At 31.0% G+C, this 22637-nt stretch overlaps 2 protein-coding genes and 1 pseudogene across 2 annotated transcripts; all 3 read left to right on the top strand.

Moving 5' to 3' along the window:
- Positions 1-25: 25 nt before the first annotated feature.
- On the top strand, positions 26-1092 carry LOC128185967 (uncharacterized; the record flags this gene model as incomplete). The annotated part of the gene is made up of 2 exons (XM_052855686.1): positions 26-164; positions 356-1092. Coding segments are annotated over 2 exons (594 nt in total), but the record flags the coding sequence as incomplete, so codon positions are not given.
- A 5434-nt stretch (positions 1093-6526) lies between these two features.
- LOC128183954 (uncharacterized) lies at positions 6527-19791 on the top strand. The gene is made up of 10 exons (XM_052853199.1): positions 6527-6638; positions 7332-7397; positions 7489-7714; positions 8508-8624; positions 9113-9155; positions 9536-9645; positions 13217-13348; positions 17630-17691; positions 17813-18083; positions 18792-19791. Exons 2-10 carry the CDS (start codon positions 7347-7349, stop codon positions 19037-19039), a joined length of 1260 nt encoding a protein of 419 aa, XP_052709159.1. The 5' UTR covers positions 6527-6638; positions 7332-7346; the 3' UTR covers positions 19040-19791.
- A 108-nt stretch (positions 19792-19899) lies between these two features.
- Positions 19900-22637, top strand: part of LOC128183957 (uncharacterized) — a 442412-nt pseudogene continuing 439674 nt past the window's right edge.

Genomic DNA, 22637 nt, shown 5'->3' with positions numbered 1-22637 from the left:
AATTGTACATAATTATACTTTTTAAGATGGATGCAGAGATGGTTTCTTTGGTGACAGATGTGTAAATAAATGTCGATATCCATCATACGGTAAAGACTGTCAAGAGAGGTGTCAATGTTCCGAAACTGCTTGCAATTTTATGACTGGATGTGACATTTCTAAGCGTACGCAGGCAATTATTCAAATATACAAAAATTGTTATGGAACAAAATTAAAGATATTGATTTGTTTTTAATTTGAAGTGTCTCATGAAAACAAAAATGAACCAATGTTATTATCATTATCCAATATTATATACATGTACCAAATAAAACCCTTGTACATGTACTTGTAATTTTAATTTTTTTATTTATAGATGAGCAGTTAAAAGCTGAAAACAGATCTCAACACATAGCTTTCGGAATTACTTCATTCATGGTTATAGTTGCAGTTTCCATTTTGTCCTCCATCCTAATCTCAGCTGCCATAACTCTTGCTATCTGGCGTCTCAAAGGACCATATAGGTGGAACAGGAGAGTGTCTCAAAATATGTCACGACCGCTAGGACAACAGGGGCCATGCCATGCAACAACGCAACAACCACACCATGTTGCCTTTGATAGTCGCCAAAGAACAAATGATTACTGCTTCAAAGTAAATAACAGGCCAAGCCACACTGACTGTTCTACAATCGAGGTTTCGACCATTCTTCCACCGTCAGACATTAATCGTCCAGAACTGCAGCGAGAAAACAGCTCGGATACAACAGTATATGATATTGGCTCGTGTACTTATGAGCCTGTCGTTTTCCCTGTACGGGAAGAACATTGAGATGCGTATAATTAAAATGAGGAAAAAAAAAATTATCTTGAAAAAAAAAACCGCAAAAATGTTGATAGTTAAAAAACAGAGATGATGAAGCTACTAAACGCAGGAAAATGTATATATGTAAAGCAATTTATTTGAAAATTATACGTACTTGCACAATATGTTCTTATTTAACATGCATAGTATTTTGGAAATACATTTTTTATGTCATTATGTAACAAATGAATACTTTTCTATTTCTGTTTGCATATAAAATTAATATTGTCAACATTTCCCCCCTTTTTGCTCCTCTTTATTCGAATTTCATGATTTAAAGTGTATATATATATATATATATATATATATATATATATATATATATATATATATATATATATATATATATATATATATATATATATATATATATCACATGCTTTAAATAAATTGTTTTCAATAAGAGTCCTTAATTATATTACTAGTCAGAGTTAAAAATATTGAGACAGTTTTTGGATATTATGGATGGCGGGGGTGGTTTCGCGTGATGGATTCGGTCGGGGATATGAAATAGCTGGACAGCCTGGGGTCTGTAAAGTTATTTTAGGGGTTGTAGGTTGCTAAATAATGTTTGTTACATTTCTTCTTGTGCAGTGAAGCTCGTGTTCATTTCATAAAAAATCATAATTGTGAAATTAAACCATTTCAAAAAACTACATTATAATCTTATTTGTTGACCAAAGAAATAATATAAACCAACTTGGTTCGTTTCTTGCCCAAAATATGTATTCTGAATACAAGAGTACAAGTTTTGCTCGTTTGCCAAAAAAGGTGTTCCTTGCCTCACCAGAAACCTTAACGCCACTCCGAGATTAGAGCAAACGAGCAAAAAAACAATATCATTCTGTTTAACGTTATTATTTTCGTATTTCCCCTTTGGCGATTTTATACAAAAGTACACATACCTGTCAAAGAAGTACAATTCAATGAAATAAATGAAACCAAATATTTTCAAAATTGCACGTCATCTCCTTTCACTTTAAAGAAACGGAAACAAAATCCTTATGGAGATTTATAACTAAAAAAACCTGATATCTATAATGATTCAGAAGTCACTCGAAAAAATAATTCAACGATATTATCCGCTTACTTTCATATTGATTGTAATCAAAATTTAAATCCCCGTAGACCTTTTTTTTAATTCTTAGCTATGCGTGTTTCCTTACATGCTAGCTAGAGGATGCGTTTCAAAGAAGATGTTTTATCATGGATTTAATGAATCTTGATTAAACAATGAGGTATTAAAGATATTGTATAATTAAGATTGATAACAGATATTGAATTTTGTTAGTGTTCATTTATTGAAATGTATCCGATACATGCTGTGACCTTCTTGTCAAACTTCTCCTTTAATAACCATACAAAAAAAGAAAGCATGTCAGTGCAAAAATATCTGAACATTTTTTACAATGTAAGAATACACTGTAAACCGATTAAGTATTTTTTATTATTTATTTATTTATTTATTTATTTATTTATTTATTTATGGCTTCTGTTAAAACAATTAGAAATGGTAAAAGATCAAAGTACCTACCGATATTTCATTTTTTTTACTTTACAGTTTTCAAAAGCATGAATTAGTCTTGAATAAGAAACGTATAACAAGAATATTGTGATTATACTCCATATATTAATCAAAATAAAATATTCATTCAATAAATTATTGTATCGGAAAACACATTTATCTAAAATAATGTTTGAATAAAATGGCATTTGTTAATTAATAAACAATTATATACTAGTTGGCTTTATATCAGAATTTAACACTCTAATTTCAAATCACCCGACATTTAGCAAGTCACGAACCAAAAAAACCCTAATACTGATAATAAACTAGCATGCCAGTTTTTTAAAGAGTGAGTTTTAAAAAAGAAATCATGCTTAAATATTTTTGGCCATTTGATATCATGTATTACGTGCATAAATTTAATTCCTGCTGTTCTTGCTGTTTGATTCTCATTCAAGGATAATTAACAAAAATAGCTGATACATGAGTGTGTACGCTTATGTTTCTTCTTGATAAACTTAATTAATTCTGCAATTTTTAGGGAGCTCATTGATTGTATCTACAGACGTATAATAACATAATTATATACTTATACTTATTCATGACATTTCCATTAATTCTTTTACTAACGCATGGATTTTTGATATTTTTTGTTAAGAATATATCTCAAAAGTAGTCAAATTTTTCTTCAGAAATTATATGTGTAACTTACTTTCGTCAGTCTCGTCTCGTCAGTCTTACCTCGGTCTACTGACTAAATGTACACGTATATATGCACATTTGATAAAACTGGTCCATATATATAATATAAATATATAATATAAAATAATACAATATATCAAAGGTACCAGTACAAGCTGATTCGTTTATTGCGAAGTTTATAAAAGTATATGACAATATCACCCCTGCGAATGTGTTCGGGATGTTTTCTTTATCGTTGCTAAGTATTTAATAAATCTAGAGGTGCTCGAATGAAAGTTCACGAGACTTCACCGAGATTTGTTTAGTTCCTGTGAAATTTTGAGCGGAAGTAAATGTGTTCGCATAATATTCTCAAAACACGTAAGAACTGATCGTTTTTCATATCATATCCTACTTTGATTTATGTTAAAACATGAAAATCATTTTTAATGTATGTTTTATTTCACCATCTAGCGGTTATTTAAATTAAACGATTATATTCAGAACAGAGTTATCGTTCGTGTTCAATCATGATTGTGTAGAGTGGTTGAAAATATAAACATTGGGTTGCTTAATAAAATAATAGCCATGTTTGATGCTTGTTGTGTGCAATACCAGGTTTTTAAAAAAAGTGATGGGTGTCTGTTTTGCATAAAAACTCAGTATATCGAGCCATTTTCACGGAACATTCTGCATAAAATAGAATAGTCTGTTTCACTATTGGTGCTATTACTAGGACAGGCGCCGATCAAAAATAAACCCTTAGGGGGATCTCTACTAAGCATGTTGCAATTGTTGCAACAGCAGAAAAAACTTTTTTGTATTGTTACATTTATTTCTAAAACACATTTTATCCACCAATTAATGAAGATAAAGTTTAAAATCAATAAACGTTTAGATTTTATATTTGACTACAAGTACGTAGATTCTATCAAATAGACTACAAACACGAGGCACGATTTTTAACTGCGAAACGGAAAGGGTCAAACATAACCACGTGGTATAAAATTTAAATGACAATAACATTCGCAGGGGTGAATATGTTAAACAGTAAGCGGTAAAAAAAACGTAATGTCTATACTTCGAACAAATATTTATCTAAATATTTTATCTTTAATTATTCCATGTAACAATATATTAGCATAACTGTAATACATGCATTACTAAAAAAAAAACCAAAAAGTATACATCTTTGTGTGTTTTAATATTCGATATACATGAACTTTAAAAGACTTAATACGAATGCATCACGTTGTCATGATAATTAAATAATCAATCTCTGTTTATTCTACATATTCCCAATTTTGAAAGGCTATCCATGAATGTAATTGTTTTATTCTCTCTTGTTTGGAATTACACTCAGAGTCTAGAATGTCTTGTGTGACCCTTTAAGGGACTTACTAAAAGGCACATAGTCACATAATGCAGTCCAAGACTATCCCCGAAAATCTTTTTTATATATTATTTAGCTATGTCTTTCAACATATTTTATAACTAGTATATAAACTGAATAGAATTCGACAACAGGCATATCCTATGTTTATCCTCTCCTGGCATAATAAGTCTAGTTACATAAATTTATAAATATAAAGTATAATATCATTTAGCTTAAATAATGCGTGGTACCAAATAGCTAAATTATATAACTTTTATCTCCAAACTAGTTTTAATAGACTGAATTTAAAATTCTATCGTCAGAAAGATTTTTAATTTTGTACAGAATCGCTAAGTGTATCAATTAATTTTTTTTTTTTTTGGGCGGGGGGGGGGGGTCCAAGAAAAGGACTATAACAGAATGTTTCCATTGTTTTGTATTAAATACTGGCAAGTAAGCATTGTAATCTGCATTTCCGCATCAAAACACTCTATAATCACTGTTTTGTTTATCCATGCATATTTTTTTACACACGGTTTGCATGATGTGATTTTATGACAAAATTTCGTATCTATTATTCAGACCCTTAACTTATGTTTAAAACACACGCTTGATGTCGGGTCGTAATCCGCCATGTTTGTTTATTGACTAATAACTCTCCCAATATCTTCTTTATACACATATTAATTGCATGATATATATATATATATATATATATATATATATATATATATATATATATATATATATATATATATATATATATATATATATATATATATATATATATATATATATATATGGCCGCTCACTGCTAGGAGAATGGGTTCCAGAGGTCGTGAGTTCAAGCCTCGGTCGGGGCGGATGGTGGAGCTCCAACAAAAGTGAATTTCTCTGTGCTTTATATATATCTTTATCATTCACTATGGGCAGGTATATGTCAATTTGAGAGTTATTGCAATGTTTGTGCTTGTTCTATATGTTTGTATCTATGCAATGTGTATCGTTCCGATCCTCTCAGATTGTCGTTTAACTGTATTCCACCTGTATCTCAAGCGACTGTGTAGTGCGCGGCCAGCGCGCTAGGTTCCGTTCGTTATCGAAAGCAAGATTTTTGTCTTGCCTAGATAGCCGAGTGGGGAGCGCGGTGGCCGCTCACTGCTAGGAGAATGGGTTCCAGAGGTCGTGAGTTCAAGCCTCGGTCGGGGCGGATGGTGGAGCTCCAACAAAAGTGAATTTCTCTGTGCTTTATATATATATATATATATATATATATATATATATATATCCTTTTTCTTGGTACCGGGGATGAATAAACACAAAAAATAAGTCCAATGCTCAAACAACTTTTATCTATAGCGCATTCGTCCTACCGGGCTCTTCAGTAGGGCGAAAGCGCTATAGATAAAAGTTGTTTGAGCATTGGACTTAATTTTTGTGTTTATATATATATATATATATATATAAATATATATATATATATATATATATATATATATATATATATATATATATATATATATATATATATATATATATGGATTCAACTTATAAATGTAAAAGTGCATGCATTTATTTTGGCCGAGACGTCTGTTTACAAAATAACAATAAACAGGTTAACAACCGATGTTTATAGAAGTTCAATTACTGTCAAGCCGCCATCTTTGTTTATAGAAGGTGCGACAATTGTCGTCATTTGAGATATAGCAGGAATCTTGCAAAATCTCACGTATAGGTTAAATGATAATAACTGTTATAATAAAGGCGATAAATACTCTAATTAGTTATCAAAACAAATATCTGCCATACAATATACATGTCCGCTTGGGATGCAATTTTAATTTGCCTAAAATCGCTTAAAACAGCCTATACAGCATTTGGGACTACAAGAAGATCGTTTATCATGTACGGCAGGGGGGGGGGGGGGGTGGGGGAGGGTCGCTTAATGCATATAGTCACTTAAGACAGATAGTCGCTTTATACAGAAGGAAGCTACGTCAGTATAGACTCTTCTGGCATTTTGAGTCACGTGTATCTATAATGTAACTACATTACCATATATCAGTTCATGCATAGAAAAATACACGACAAAGTCACGTTGGACTTCAGAATGCGAAAAGAGGAAATATGATGACGTCAAATTAATCAGAAAGAGTCCGTTATCAAAATTGAAATTTCAAACAGTTTAAACCTTTAATCTCTTACCTAATGATTTTTCTGCACGGGTAAAAGGTACGTATGTTATATAAACAAATATTTTGTTGCTCTGGCTGAATTTAAATACGCCATTTTTATGAACGCTGCAGAACAATCTTTTATGAAATTTAAAGATCAATGCAAAAGTTTCAGCAGGTAGCCATTAAACAATCATAACTTGAATTGATAGACAAAAATGTTTAACAATTTAAAGCTTATCAGTTTATGGACATTGCAAGGCTATTATAAGGTGTACACTAAAAGTACAGAGAAAACATCATATGACGATGTTAGAAATATTTATTATAGGTAACTAATGCTTTTCAAAGCATCATTTGAGAGTCACAGGAATGCGTATAATTGTACGTCTTCATCGTTCCGCTGGATCACGTAGATTTCATGTCGGTTAAGTGTTGTATGAATTACAGTCTATTTTGTTTTGGAATAGAGGAAAAATACGAATCATGGATATAAAAAAAAATGATGTACACTGTACTATGGTTATTTGCAGGTTACATGTAACTAAAAAAAATTATTCACGAAAAAAGCTTATAAGCTGTGATTTGTGTACTGTCCTTGGTCTTTTGTTCACTATTTTTTTCACTATTTTGCTATTTTATTTTAACAGATTTTAACAATTATTTTTAGGTCAATATTCTCTATGCAAATCATAAACTTTTATCAAAATTTTAATTGCATTATGTTTAAGACTATTATTTTTATTTACAGTCAACAGTGCAAGCAATGGACGTCTATATTCTAAGTATCACAATCTGTATCAGTTTTCTCTTTGGGGTAAGTTGTATGCTTTTATGATTTCGTATTCATCTTTGCTTTATATGTACTGAAGGTTGTATTTTTGAGTTTTGTTTTTTTTTATTTATAGACATCTTTATCTATGAAGTGTGCCGAGTCTATCCCGACAATATCCACTGTTTCCCGGTGCCCTTCCAACGTCACGGAATGGGATATAGCGGCAAAAAGAAAAAGTTGTAATGTCTTGGCAAAGATCCAAAATTGCACACATGCAAACAACTTTGTATATCATTGTGTTCTCAATGAAGAAGCAACGATGTTAGTAGAAGTCTGTGCACCTATATACTATCTGGCAGGTGAGCACAGTGTCATATCCACAAAATAGAAAATTTTGAAATATCTGAGTACAGATAGTGATAACTGATGAATGATTATAGATTATGTGTGTACTATCTTTGTAAGTGTCGACGTCATCATCATGAGTATAATTAATACTAGTAATTAAAGTTGAAATTGTTTCAACCAACTAATAAATTATTATTACATTAGATATTTCGCTTCAATTGGTATTGTTTAACATCAACATTATTTCTAATGTTCCGTGCGGTTTATCACACGAGATGTAACTTTGTTTAAAATTTATAGTACATATACATATATAGTCCTTAAAATACACACAAAAATTACGAATAAGTATAAGTTTTAGAATACTTAACTGAAAGGTCATTTAACTAAACATGACGCTTGTTAACGCTTACTTATATTAGATTCGTTGTGTTTCAGAAGAGGTTGAATGGTACATTAAGTCTTAACTGTTGACACGAGGTCTACTGTAAATAAATATGTATTTTAATCAATACATTTCCAGTTTTTGAATTTTCGCTTGTTTTTTATTTTGGTTTTTGTTTTTTTAATTGAAATAAATCAGTTATTATTTTTTTAATTAATCTTTTCAGATAAAGCATTGCCGTGCAATGTTTTGAGTGTATAAATTGCTTTCTATATTTGCTTTATTATCTGCATCATACATTAGATATGTATAAAGGAATCAATCGGCAATAGATCATGCATGCAAGAATGTGGTATTAAGATACAATTTTGTTTAATGTTCTTCTAACCAAGCGTATTGTTCAATTGTTTCTGTTTCAGGTTACTGTTCTCGTTACAGCGAAGTAGACGGAAAATTTATCAACAAACCTGATTTAGATTGTACAGTGTTTGATCCTCCCTGTCCAAACAGATTTACATCAAATGAATCTTACAAGTGTAAGGAGTTAATAGTTTTTAACAAAGGTTCCTCTTTACATTATTGTGTCACCTTCATTTTTTGACGTGCTTCCGAATTACAAAAAAATGAAATCAAGCATAATTTTATTAACTTATTTCTTTCCCAATATTTTTACCTAATTTATAACAGCGCAGTGCAAAGGGTTTGAACGTTAACTAGGAATCTGTAAGTCATGAGTTCGAACACTGCTTGAGTTTTTATAATATTACCTTTCCAAACAATTTTGAAATTTATCTTTTTGTCAAATATAGAAAAAATTTAAACTGTTGAAAGTTTTTTAATAATAGTGTACTTTTTTCCACAATACCATCGACAGGTGTCCAATGCCACTTTTAATATGCACATGTATTTATCTGCTTGGTTTGTGTACCGTACAGCTTGAGCTTAAACAAAAGAAACAATACAGAAAGTAACAATACAACACAAAGATCTTGAATTATACTTTATTGTTTGGATTATTTTTTAGATCAAAAGTGCTATGAGAAAGTTATAAAACAACAGCAGGAAAAGTAAGAAAATATTTAATATCCATGATCCGTTGTTTATTATAACAAAACGTAGCAAATGACTTTTTGGAGCGATTATTTTACATAAATAATTTACATGTTTAATACTGTAGAAGCACGTATTTTCGTTGGGTGAAAATTTTGTTGTTTTTAAGTGAAATAAGATTTCGTTGTCATTTAATTTCGTCACATCGTAATCTCTCGTAAACATTAATACTTGGGTTAAAATTTCGTCATGGATTAAATTTCGTTGATTTATACTACCAACGAAAATAACGAAATTAAATCCCCAACGAATATTTCTGCTTCTACAGTATATATGTATGTTTGTAAATATGTTTTGTCTTATAAATATCTACTAACATACACAAACTCTTTTGTAGAAACAGTGTAAATCAATATGTTCCATTGGTGACCGTCCTGGCGATAACAATAACTTTGCTGATGGTTCTAGCAGTGGGGTTTAAGCTAAAATGGATAAAATGTTTATGTGGTAAGAAACACAAAAGCACAGAAGGTAAACATTAGACGATATATTTTTGTCGATATTCTTTTTAACTCTTAAAGTATTGTATTGATATTCAATATTAGATTGATGAAATCAGTTATATTTTTTATACAGTCAACAAGCATATAATGTAGTCTTTTGTTAACACCATTACTTTATCTTAATTTCGTATGCACAAGTAACAAAATAAGTGCAACATCTCTTGAAATAATTAACGCTCGATCATATGCTCTCAGTACATTGAATGAAATTGCCAAATGTTTCATACAAGTATGCTATCAACACATTCTTGTATTCTATTCAATTTTATTACTTAGATAGTTCACCGTTCGCGGATTGTCATTTTTTCATGTAATGAACATTGCAGCATTTGTTAATTTTGGACTATTTGCCCAAATGTTTTACTTTTCATGACCCCCCCCCCCCCCAAACACACACACATACACACACAAATTCAAAAATATATTGACTTTGTAAATTGGCAAAACTTTAATTTAAAAAAAGACTTAAAATTCAATATTAATATATATGTATATCATTGTATGGTCTATTTTGTTCAAAGTGTCACAAAATAATTATTTTTCTACTTTGTTAAGAAAAGAAAAAACCTGTAATGGAAAAGTCCCCTAAAAGATTGTGCGGATATTTCACAGATATTTTCATGCATCTAATTTTGTTATCCTGTTTAAGTATACTCAAGAGATATCATAAATAATATGCATAATCATGTTTTTAGGGATTTTTTTATCTTAATTACTAAGTTTAAGAAATCTATAATTTTCAGAAGAAACAACAAGATAGTTAAATAATTGATTTCGTTGGTTCAATGCTATGATCATAGCACGTTTATATGCAAATGCGTGTGCCATGCAAACGACTAATAATTTGTTTTGATCCTATTCAGTCAAACGTTTCTTAATATCTTAATCACTTAAGTAAGTAACCATATGCATTTGAAGACAACTTTTGTGGTCATCAATAATTTTGCTGCTTATATGAATGGTAAGAGTTGCATTTGTTTATTTAGTGTAACCATAATGTTTTCATTTTACATAAAAGTAAATCCAATACATATTGCTGATTTTGCATTAGACATTACCTACGGAATGGGAAAATTACAATTTATCTTCTGTCATAATAATTTTTACAAACTTATATATTTAATGTTCTACAAACGCTCAGAGAAAACGATGTATTACGACGTTATATTGCACGGTTTTTAAATGAATTCAATCTTCTAGACTTACATTTAGCACAACAGTACAATAGTTATACTACACTGAATGTCAAATGTTTAGCTTATGAAACGATTTTGATATTTCACAACTACGTTATATGTTTAAAAAGACGTTGCAATGAGAGATATAAAAACCACAATGTAGGGTTTTGTGATAGCTCTCTTTAAGATCGCCGGATCAATGTCAGGACCTAGGTGGAGGAATTAAGACAATTTTAACATACTTGCAATACACGGTGGCAAAGCCAAGCTTCAAAATACAATAAATAATTGCAATATTAATATCAGTTATCAAATTATAGTATATAACTTTTAAAATGTTCCATGTTAATTAATGTTTCTATTTGGTAACAAAAACCAGCTGTTGTTGAGTTGAGTAGAGGCGTCGCCCAAAGCACGTTGTAATAATTTTAGAGATATTTTTATCCTTATAGTATTGATAATCCTTTTATGGTACAATGTATCTCTTATAAGCACTTCAACAGGATATCACGAATTCCATGCTGGTCGCATGATCATGTTTTCCTCTTTTAACCACGCAGCTAAGTAAAGATTTTTCCCAAGAGAAGCATTCAGCTAGTAAAGTATACTCTTTTGCGTAAGCTTGTTATTATATATGATTTAAAGCATTAAAGTTTCTCTCATTTACTCTTATACTTCAATCAGTGTGATACATGTACAAGAAAAGGAAAACCAAGGAACGGTCAATGTACGCTGATGATGCATTCACAATATAGCTAGTTTATTGGCATGAATTGAAAGGGGGGTTTAAAAAGCTGGTGCCCATATTATATGATACGATTTCTCTTTAAATATCTTGAGACTTGATTCATTTAACAAAACCAGAAATATGTTTTCATATCTGTGTGTGATAATTAATTTTATTTTAAGGAAGGAGTGTTTTCTGTGTTTTGTCACAAGTAAAGAAGTGTGAACGCGAACGCTCGTTTCCCGCCTACATTTTACATCCAAATATTTCGGAATTTCTGTCAGATATTTAAAACAAATTTATCTACTAAAAAGTTTAATGAAATCCTTATTGATTTATATTAAATTAAAATTTGTCGATTTAACATTTTAAAAACAATAACATTTATCAATGTTGGATTTTTTTCACATAATGTCACCTAATGATGAGATAATTCGATTTCAGAACAAGTTTTTAGAATATGATTTGCATATAAATTTACATTTTTATTAGGTTTTTAGGTTTTTAACCACTCATTCCATTAATTGATTCGTCTAAAAAATCACTTAAATCGGATTTTCTCTCTTATCATTTGGTCCATTTAATAGCTTCTCTGTCAATTTATACCCTTATGTAAGGTCTTCACAATATGAAAAATTAGAAATATTTTGATATTGGAAACTTAAAAAATAATTAAAATATCTTAAAAATTTAAGAAAATAAAAGGAAATGCGGATTAAGCAATATCAATCATAGTTTAAATATTAATTCTAATTTGTAGAATAAGCTGATAGACATTCTGATATTCTAACGACAATTATGGTAATGATTGTATTTATGTGTTGAATGCTATAATTTTATATGCTTATTACATGTAATTCGGCATGAGAAAGTTTCGCCGCAGCATTAAGATTGCGGTGATCCTGCACTCAAAATTTTTGGGGCCAGTCTGATTTTTATAGAGCTAACGTGCTATCACTCTAGAATAATGAATATATATATATATATATATATATATATATATATATATATATATATATATATATATATATATATATATATATATATATATATATATATATATATATTTATATATAATAAAAAACTTTTAAAACACTGTTTCAAAATATTTCGACCGTGCTACCGGTCTTCATCAGTCGGTGTTTATTCCATTATTTTATATATATATATATATATATATATATATATATATATATATATATATATATATATATATATATATATATATATATATATATATATATATATGAAAAAAATCACAACACCGAAATAAACTCAACTAGTTTCATTTTAAATCATCAGGAGTTTTCATTTAAACCGTTCATTTAAATTATTTAAATTAATTTAATTAATTAATTAAATTTATTATTTAATTATTTTCATTTAAAATGAAACTAGTTGAGTTTATTTCGGTGTTGTGATTTTTTTCATATAATACTACGTGTGTGGATTTATACTATTTATTTTTGGAATATATATATATATATATATATATATATATATATATATATATATATATATATATATATATATATATATATATATATATAGGATTCATGTTCATTATGCTTATCAGATACATGTAGTTAACCATAATGCTACGCAAACAGATAGCCAGGAGACACCATCACCCCCTGATGTACAAATAGAGAAAAAGGAGCCAAAAGGAACCCCAAAACAGTCGGAGACTGACCCTGTCAATGTGATCCCAACTCCTACGTTACCGGATAATGCGTCCTTCGGTGAGCCTGCGAGAAGTTTATCTCAGAGTACCGGTAGTAATTTTGCATGCTCTAGTAACTCACAAATTCACTGATCAGATTGTATGCCTCTTGGGGCATCTGTTTCTTCAAAACTTAAAATTTGAAACAATAAAATTGTTGACTTAAAAAATGTATTGCCGACCTCAGGAGAAGACCTCTTTCAATTGTAGTACAAGCTGGCAAAATTGAACTAAAACAAGCAGTTTCAAATAAAACTACTACTACAATCCATCAATTGACAGATGCTTTTCTGATATTAGTACCATTTACCTGCAGAAATTTCCCCATGAGGCATGCAATCTTCTAAAGTACATGTTTACAGTTGAGATATTCATAAGGTTCATGGTGATCAAGCTTGAATGATGTATCTAAGTCGTTTAGAAAGTTAAGAGAAAAATCCCTCCTCCCATGGGAGAGAGTGGTATCAGAGTTGCGACTGAATATAGCCTCTAAAGGTTTAAGGTCCCCTAACAAATTTCAAGCCTATAATGGGAAATGGCAGTCCTTTCGTATCAAACAGTGCTACAATTATAACAATGGGCAAAAATGTAACTCACTTCCTTGTAGATTCGCCCATATTTGCCTAGTCTGTAGTGGTCCCATATATGGCCACCCTCAATTTCAATATACAAACTTGTCATCCAAATCTATCCTATCAAACAGAAATGGCGCTGGTTCTTCCAATTCCAGTAAACCCGGTAGGACTTCACAATGAATAACTAGGTTATGAGGCAGATGAACTGAAATTGTTAGTAAATGGTTTTACATGTGGGTTTAGATAAGGCTGTGTTAAGTCCCCGTTCGTTCAGCCTTACAATCAGAAGTCTACGTATGAGCACCCAGAAGTTATTGAAGAATACATTCATACGGGTTTTAGTAAGCAGAGGATAGCTGACCAATTCCCAGGACTACCTCTACCTCTTTTTAAAACTTCACCTAGGGGTTGTACCAAAATCCGAGCCAAATAAGTTTCGAATCATTCATGACATATTTTTTCCTATTCAGGACACAATTAAGTCTAATATACATAGGGAATACTCTCAGGTTTATTATGATTCAATTGCCACAGTATTCAGTTTGGTTCTTCAGTATGGGATGGGTTCTCTTATGGCAAAAACAGATATTAAGAATGCCTTCTGAATAATCCCAGTGAACCCAAAGGATAATCATCCTTTAGAGTTTACTTTGTAAGGTCAATTCTACTGCGAACGGTGTTTGCCGATGGGGGCAAGTAGCTCGTGTCAATATGTGAGAAGTTAAAAACAGCTCTTCAATGGATTATGTTAAACAAGCTAAAAGCAGGGGGCATGTCTTATATGTTGGATGATTTCTTTTCTATTGAGCCTCCTCAGTCTGACAAATGTAAAAATGATTTGATAATTTCTTGGCTTAATTGTGAAATGATTACTATTCCAATTAATGAGAAGAAAATTTTCTGGCCAGTAGCATGCATCACCATTTATGGTATTGAGGTTGATTCTATTGATATGATGAATCGGCTGCCACCAGACAAACTAGAAAAATGTAGGACTCTTGTATATCAGTTTGGTAGGCGTAAAAAAGTTACTTTGCAGGAGCTTCAAACTTTAATTGGTGTCTTAAATTTTGCGTGTTTGGTAGTAGTTTCTGGTAGGGTATTTTTACTTCGTCTGATTGACCTGACTATAGGTGGGGAAAAGCCTTATTATCGGATAAAGTTTAATAATAAGGCAGGAGCTGACTTGGCAACGTGGCTAGATTTCTTCAAAATTTCAATGGAAAAAAAGTTCTTCTAGAGGAACGGGAATCTGCAGATGTCATGCAACTATTTACAGATGCTTCTGGTTTGCTAGGATTTGCTGCTGTGTTTGGATCAAAATGGTTTGCTGATGAGTGGACACAAACTCTTCTACCTTTGCAAATTGCAGTAAAAGAATTTTCAATTGTTTTGGCTTTGGAAATTTGGAGTTCAGAGATGGCAAAAAGAAAAATCTTATTTATGTCAGATAATATGGCAGTGGTAGAGGTAATCAATTAACAGCCTAGTAAGGAAAAGTGCCTCATGCATCTACTTCGACGTTAAGTATTTTTGTGTTTGCAATATTCTTTTTCTGTTTGTTGTTCAGGGGGTCAGTACCTATTGATCTACATAGTACTCTTTCCGATAAACATGACCTACCCCAACTGTCGATATTGGTTGCTGGCAAAGAAACCGGCACTATTCTTAACGAAAAAACTGAAATAAAAGTTTTAAAGGAGTCGCCACAAAACGTACGGAAAAGAAGAAAAAACGAGTTTTATTTTTTTCACAGATATTTTTATTAAAATATAACATATCGAATATGAAAAAAAATGCATCATAACATTTTCCTCTTTCAGACAAGAATTTAAGTAAAGATTTTCCCCAAGAAACTATCTAGTATCTTTTTATAAGCTTTGACATCCAAAATGTTAATAAAATTACATTCTTTAAAGCTTCTCTTTGATTGAAATCCTTGTAACGTAAAAGAGTGAAATTAACAGGAAACAAGAAACGACAAGATAATCTAATTATTAATTTACAACATTACTTGCTCGCTATGCTATTTACGTATCAATTTCGTGCTGAACAGATTGTAAAAAAAATATCTGTTTATCTTTACTTGTAAGGAACAAACTACAAACAAGTGAATAAATCAAATTAATATAACTTCACAAACTGTCACACTTTAAACATACTTGAAGAATTAAAGGTTTTGATACAAGTAGGTCTTTTCAATACTGCTAATTTAACGGCAAAACCCTATTGGAGGCTCTGAGACGTTTTTCAACTATTTATTTACACTGTCATCACATACCTGTTAACCCTCCCGCATTGCGCGGGAGACTCCCGCAAAACGGCCTAAAAGTCTAAGATCTCCCGCATCCAACCTATCTCCCGCGCGGGAGACAAATTTCTCCCGCAATCGTATTTGTCTCCCCCATACCCCCCCCCCCCCAATTCTGAATCTTTACATGCAAATTTCAACAACCACTGCGGGTTTTTCTCTGATTTTGAGCTCAAAAAGCTGCTGTGTAGCTTGAATATATCAAAATCCATCCAAGTACTGTCTACCGTGATCATAGTATGACATGTTATAGTCCAGTTTACTTTTTACGATTACTTCCGGTTTTGACTTAAATCAGTTACGTATTTAGTTATGCATATGCCTTATAAAAAATAAATAAAAGCTTAAAACATCTTGATTTTACTCTGTAACACCAAAGAAAACAATACACAGCCAGTGGTGTAACTTAACAGGTGCACAGGTAAAGCACCCAAGCCACGTGCAGTGAGTCGTGACTAATTCTGTCTGGCCAGCACAGTCGGTAAAAATCACAAGCTACAGATAAAAGTGAAGCTCGAGGAAAAAGTGTAAAAGCATTTCACAATAGTTTTTAAAGTTTATAGTACCGGTACTATGAATTACAGGGATGCTATAGACATTACAACAGAGATCATTTTTAAATGATACTGGAGAAATACATGTTGTTTTGTGAATTGAAAATCTATCCTATATATAAGGCAAAAAATAATTTTAATGAATATTATTTACTGGTATTTTCTTAACTGGGTTTCACTGCAAATTCAAAATACGCAAAATAAATTTTCTGTGTTTACCCGAGATGTCAGCATGCAGTGATGGTTCAATACTGAACAATAAGAATACTTAATATAAAAAGTGGCACTATTGACTTCTTGTATTGTACCATGTAAACAAAATAATAGTTTTCTGAACATGTACAGCAACACAAGTTGTAATTGCACACTGGTAGTCATAGTAATAATAAAATTGATAAAATAAAAATGATTGCAATTGCATTAATAACAATGATAAAATAAGGTATCTAACAATATTTTTAATATATATTTGCATTTCACGTGAAAAAACGTCGTTTACACAAAATCTCCCCCTTAGCCAAGTTGGTAAGGGGGAGATTCTCCCACATAGCAGCTTTGAAAGGTTAACAGGTATTTCATCAGGTAAAACTAAAATTTAAGAAAAAGTTAACAACTTCAATATAAAAAAATATCAAATTAATGTATTTTATTATTATTTTTTCAATGTATTTAATGATTTTTCTTTACTTTATAAAGAATTTCAAAACAACTTTGAAATGAACAATTCACGCGATTCAACCATTTTTATTTTACTAAAAAGTGAAATAGAAAAATGCAACTGCAATAATATTATCATTTATGCTCTCAGATTAATGCAAATTCTTAAGTGAAATATTATTATTACCAAAATGTTCATACAGAGGAGATGGTGAAAGAATGCAAAAACTTGTCAGGAGATACCCAAGTAACATGCGCTCTTCAGGTAATATATGAAACTTTAATTTTAATAACATGTAACTAATAAAATTCTTCAATTTCTACTTTACTTTTTTTCTTCTGTAAGATTGGTTGAATATCAAAATATTATCAATAATTTTTTTCAGGCTTCCAGTGCAATACTTGATCTACGTAATGCTCTCTCCAAAGAGCTCAATATTCCCCAAACGTTGATACTGATTGTCGACCAGGAAAACGGCACTATTTTCCAAGATGACATTGAAATTGAGACTTTAAAGCAGTCACCAATTGAATTCATCCTAGGCAATCGAAACAGAACTAGTATCATTGAGGACGACGGCTCTGTAGAAAATAATGTTATATCGAACAAAAACATCACGTATGGAAAATGTAAAATGAGTTGCGGTCATTTTACAGGTACTCTTAGGTTATTGATTTTGTCCGATGAAGCATTTATAATAAGTAGTACGAAATCCAGGTACACGTCAATGTACAATTATAGTTCATTTCTATTATTGAAGCAGCTAAGTGGACATTTGCCCCCCCCCCAAAAAAAATCTATCTGATATAACAATGTGCATGGGGTTGGACATCTGAAAAGTTTGATTTCATTTCAGTTTTATCATTTCAATCACTTTCTGATAAAAGCTTGGTAATTTGAAATAGGGAAATCCATTTTTGTCATAGCTACGGTCAAGCTAGTCTTATAAAAGATTTACTGTTGAATCGTCCATATAGACGTAGAATCGTTTTATGAATGACTTTAATTTTAAGAATGTTCCAATGGTCAAGATAATGTAATATCCGATTACTTTTTTCAATCTTGATTACACTTTGTTCCTGTGATTGACAGATAGGAATGTAATAAATCTCCCACTGCAATTGTTCACTGGTCATTTTGTTGTTAATCAATAGTTGGACACTGAGTATTTTAAGTGGCACGTAATAACCGTTGTATGATGCCGACCCATTGCTTTCGTTAAAAAATAAATAAATGTATATTACTATTTTGTATAATTTAACTGAAGTCATTTTTACTATTTTAATATACTTTTATAACGCATCAAATAGCACTGCATATATCCAACTTATACTACATAAATGCATCGTTTTGTTTCTTCACAGATCCAGAAACGCTTTTTGTTTGGACAAAAGAAAAATTGCCTGGGGGTTTGGATTCCGGACTGCTGTGTCCTCGGTGCCCTTATATGCTCTGGGGTATAGACGAACTCAAGGAAAAATGTAACATGTCTAAAGATGAAAAAAAGTTTTTCACAAACGTTGCAATTTTGAATAAACGTACACGCGGTATGATTGATGACTCTGAACCGCGAAAGCCTGAAAGAAGTGTTTCAAAACAACAAACTGACTAGAATGAAAAACACGACTGTTGTTTACAGATGGTTAACAATGACAGTTAAAAAAAACATTTTGCTTTATGTTAAATACTAGTTGATAGTTATGCTGAGTCATAATTAAAGGTAATAGCAAGGAAGTACATAATGAATATTGCATATCTATGTTTGGGTTGTTTTGGTCGTTTTATTTAACAAAATCATGACTCAGCATGAGGAAACAAACAGAAAGAATGTAATTAAAAACAATTCAGTATGTCTTCAATATTTTTATGATCTTATTATCGTTTGAAAATTATCTGAGCATTTGTTGTAACATCACCTATAAATTATTAATTATATAAAAAGGGAAGTGTGAGTTTTCTTTGATGATGCAAAATTACCTTCGTGTGTGTTTTTATATATTAAATTTAGTATAAGCATTTGCATGATAAGCAATTATTATATTTTACACATAGTGAGGAAATTTACCGTCGCATATATAACGAAACGGTAATGTACTTAATTTGAGCAATAATTGTTTTCTTGAATGAAAATTTGTCTTTATGTCATGTATCAATCTCATAAAACATGTATGTCATGAGTTTCGTTCGATAAAAAATATTTTTCTGCTGCGAAAATCTAAGAAACAAAGAAAATTAATTGATCTTTGAAAGGATAAAGAGAAAAAGAGCAAATAGTTATATTCTTGTTTCTTCTATTGTTGATTACAATACTGTATTTTCTTGTTTTTATATTGAAAAGGTTGACAATAAAAACTTTGGATTAAGTTTTTTGAGATCAATTTTTAAGTTCTTCAACATTGAATCCTGTAATCTTCAGGAATCCTACTTTATGTTTTCCTACTCTGTTTTTCTCTGTTTGTTTTCGTCCGATGGTGATACGTACTGATTACTGACTAATGACGTAATAGCAAGGTAAATGTAGTTGTATTTTGGATCAAACTTCAAATTCGAACTGAATTTAAATTTCATTCGATGAATTTATATCCAGACCAACAGACCAATGATATTGAGCAATTTTTTTTTACCAAAGAGCAACAAGTATATTACGATAGTCATGCATTGAATCAAATTACAATTCTAAAAATTAATTGAGATTATCACTCAAAGGAATGGGGGTTCCGATGGTCTAGTATTCATTCCCAGAAATTGTAAAATGAAAAGCCTTATATTGTAAACTTCCTCTAATTTAAACATTTCACCAATTTCGTTAAATTGGACAAGGTATTATCTATGAATCCGACAGACATGCCAATTGTTGTTTAATATATATGTAATATGTATCTTTTTGATGAACATTGTCAGCAAATACAATCTGCCACCGGGTCGCATTCTGACTGACGTTTTTCATACTTATTGCTAGACCAAAATTAATCACCCAATTGTCTATAGGTTTTTCCGTTTTCTCGAAAACGACAAAGACCACAAGGTGGGTGTGACCGGTCGGCAGAAAATGCTCACTCCTCCATGGCACCTGTTCCTACCTTTAAGTTTTTAGAGGTCTGTGTTTGTTCTGCTCCTGTTTTGTTTTTTTCCTTTGGACTTTTGATTTGAACACTATTCGTTATTACCACATGTCATATGTATTGCTGCATGTTTCAGAATGATCGTTAATCAGTATACTTGCATTTCATATATATTTCAAAGACATTGTAGTGTTCCGTGCAGTGAAAGACATTGTATTTAGATGCGATGTTCCGCATCGAATGAAACAGTTCTGTCTTGCACAAATTGCCAACTGGGCAGTGCGATTGACTAAGGCTTTAGAGGGATGGGTTCCGTTGGTCTAGTGCTTACACCAAGACCAAGCAAATACAAAGCCAAAAAATGAGAATATAAGCTATAGATTTAAATATGCATGCTAGCGTAAAACTATGACTAGAAAAACCCTGACATAGAAATGCTATTAATATGTACGCATACTATAAAAAATCAAAATCTGATTACAAAAAGAACCCACAAATACCGTATGTTTTTAAAGGACATGCAAAAAGAAGGACGTGTAAAGGTTAAAAAGGAAATCACGAATTAACTGTGCTCCAAAATTGCAAAGAGACCAAGATTTATATTTTTAACATAAAATGTATGTTACTTCGTATCGTGTTATAAATATGAGGAAATTAATATTTTTAATTCCTGTTGTCTTTTGCCTCTTACAGTAACAACGTTATGTATTCATCCTAACAAGTTATTTCGTATTCATTAATATGGGCTACATCAACAGTCTGCTGTTTTTACTTCTCTTTGTGAATACCAGCTTCAAGTGGTAAGATGGTGCTTTCTGTACATTATTATAAAACTATTCTAATGCATCATATTTTTGGCTGCCAAAAATCATGTATCGTTCATGTCATTGTTAATAAAATATTTTTGTTTTCTTTTCCAAAAGGGTTGATTGCTGCAAACTTTGGGACGAAATGCACCAAAATTGCAAAGGTAAAAGAGTATAAAGAGTTTCGTCTTTGATTCATTATTAGAAATAAATCACTAATTGAAACCGAACCAAATTGCAAGAAAAGCGAAATAAGAGAGAAAGATTTTGTAAATGTTTATCATCATTTATCCTTATTAATGTTTAATCTTTCTTAAAGTTAAAGAATATATATATATATATATATATATATATATATATATATATATATATATATATATATATATATATATATATATATATATATATATATATATATATAAACGCATTACGCATTCATATATGATACTCGTGAATGTAACACACTGCAGACAATTCCTTATTTATTTATTAATTGCAGATTGTTCTCCGGGGTATGTGGGTAGCGATTGTACGGAGCAATGTCGCCATCCGAACTACGGAACAGATTGTCAGGGACTGTGCAATTGTAGTAAAGAGTTCTGTGATATTGCCACTGGTTGCTTTTCACCTAAAGGTATACTTTTTGCTCTTTTGTTTTTTGTAATGTTCGTTTGTTGTCCTTTTTTTTTAATCTTTGAAGGAGGAAGGGAAGGGTCATTTACATGTATCTCCTAATTCTCGTCTACTTCAGATTTTTAAACGCATAGCTGATTTATAATGACTGATTCTAATTTGATAAATATTGTGTATTTTCGTTCATATTATAGCAGATATACGAAAAGGTTTGATGTAAACATTCGATTTACAATGTTACAGTAAAATATTTTGAATGCAGTGCATTTTCAAATAATTTTAGCTAAAATGACTGATAAAATGGGCAATCGAAAAGTCATACCCCTCAATCTTACAGGAAAAAAACTATTCAATAGGTATTGTTTAGAGAACGAGACAGGTTCTCTATGGTTCATACAAATTTGGGGGTGGACGAGTGCGTAGCACTGGTCTACTCTCAAATTTGTATCAAACAAAGAAAAACTGTCGAGTTCTCTAAATGATTTGTGACACGATTAAATGAAAATAAGCATCTGACACATCTAACTGATCAGAAGTGTCATGTAAATTTTATTTCTTCTTAAATCGAAAAACAGGTTCATTACCGGGTCTATACGTGTATTTGGGTTACACATTTATTACACATTTTCAGAAGATCAGTTTAGATTTGACCACAGCTAGGTAAGACGGATATGAGCTGTCTTGATTTTTTGACGGACGAGGTAGACGA

The sequence above is a fragment of the Crassostrea angulata genome, chromosome 5 (genome assembly GCF_025612915.1).
Source record: "Crassostrea angulata isolate pt1a10 chromosome 5, ASM2561291v2, whole genome shotgun sequence".
In the NCBI taxonomy this organism is placed as follows: domain Eukaryota; kingdom Metazoa; phylum Mollusca; class Bivalvia; order Ostreida; family Ostreidae; genus Magallana; species Magallana angulata.
The sequence above is the reverse complement of the archived record's forward strand: the minus strand, read 5'-3'. Positions and strand labels throughout refer to the sequence as shown.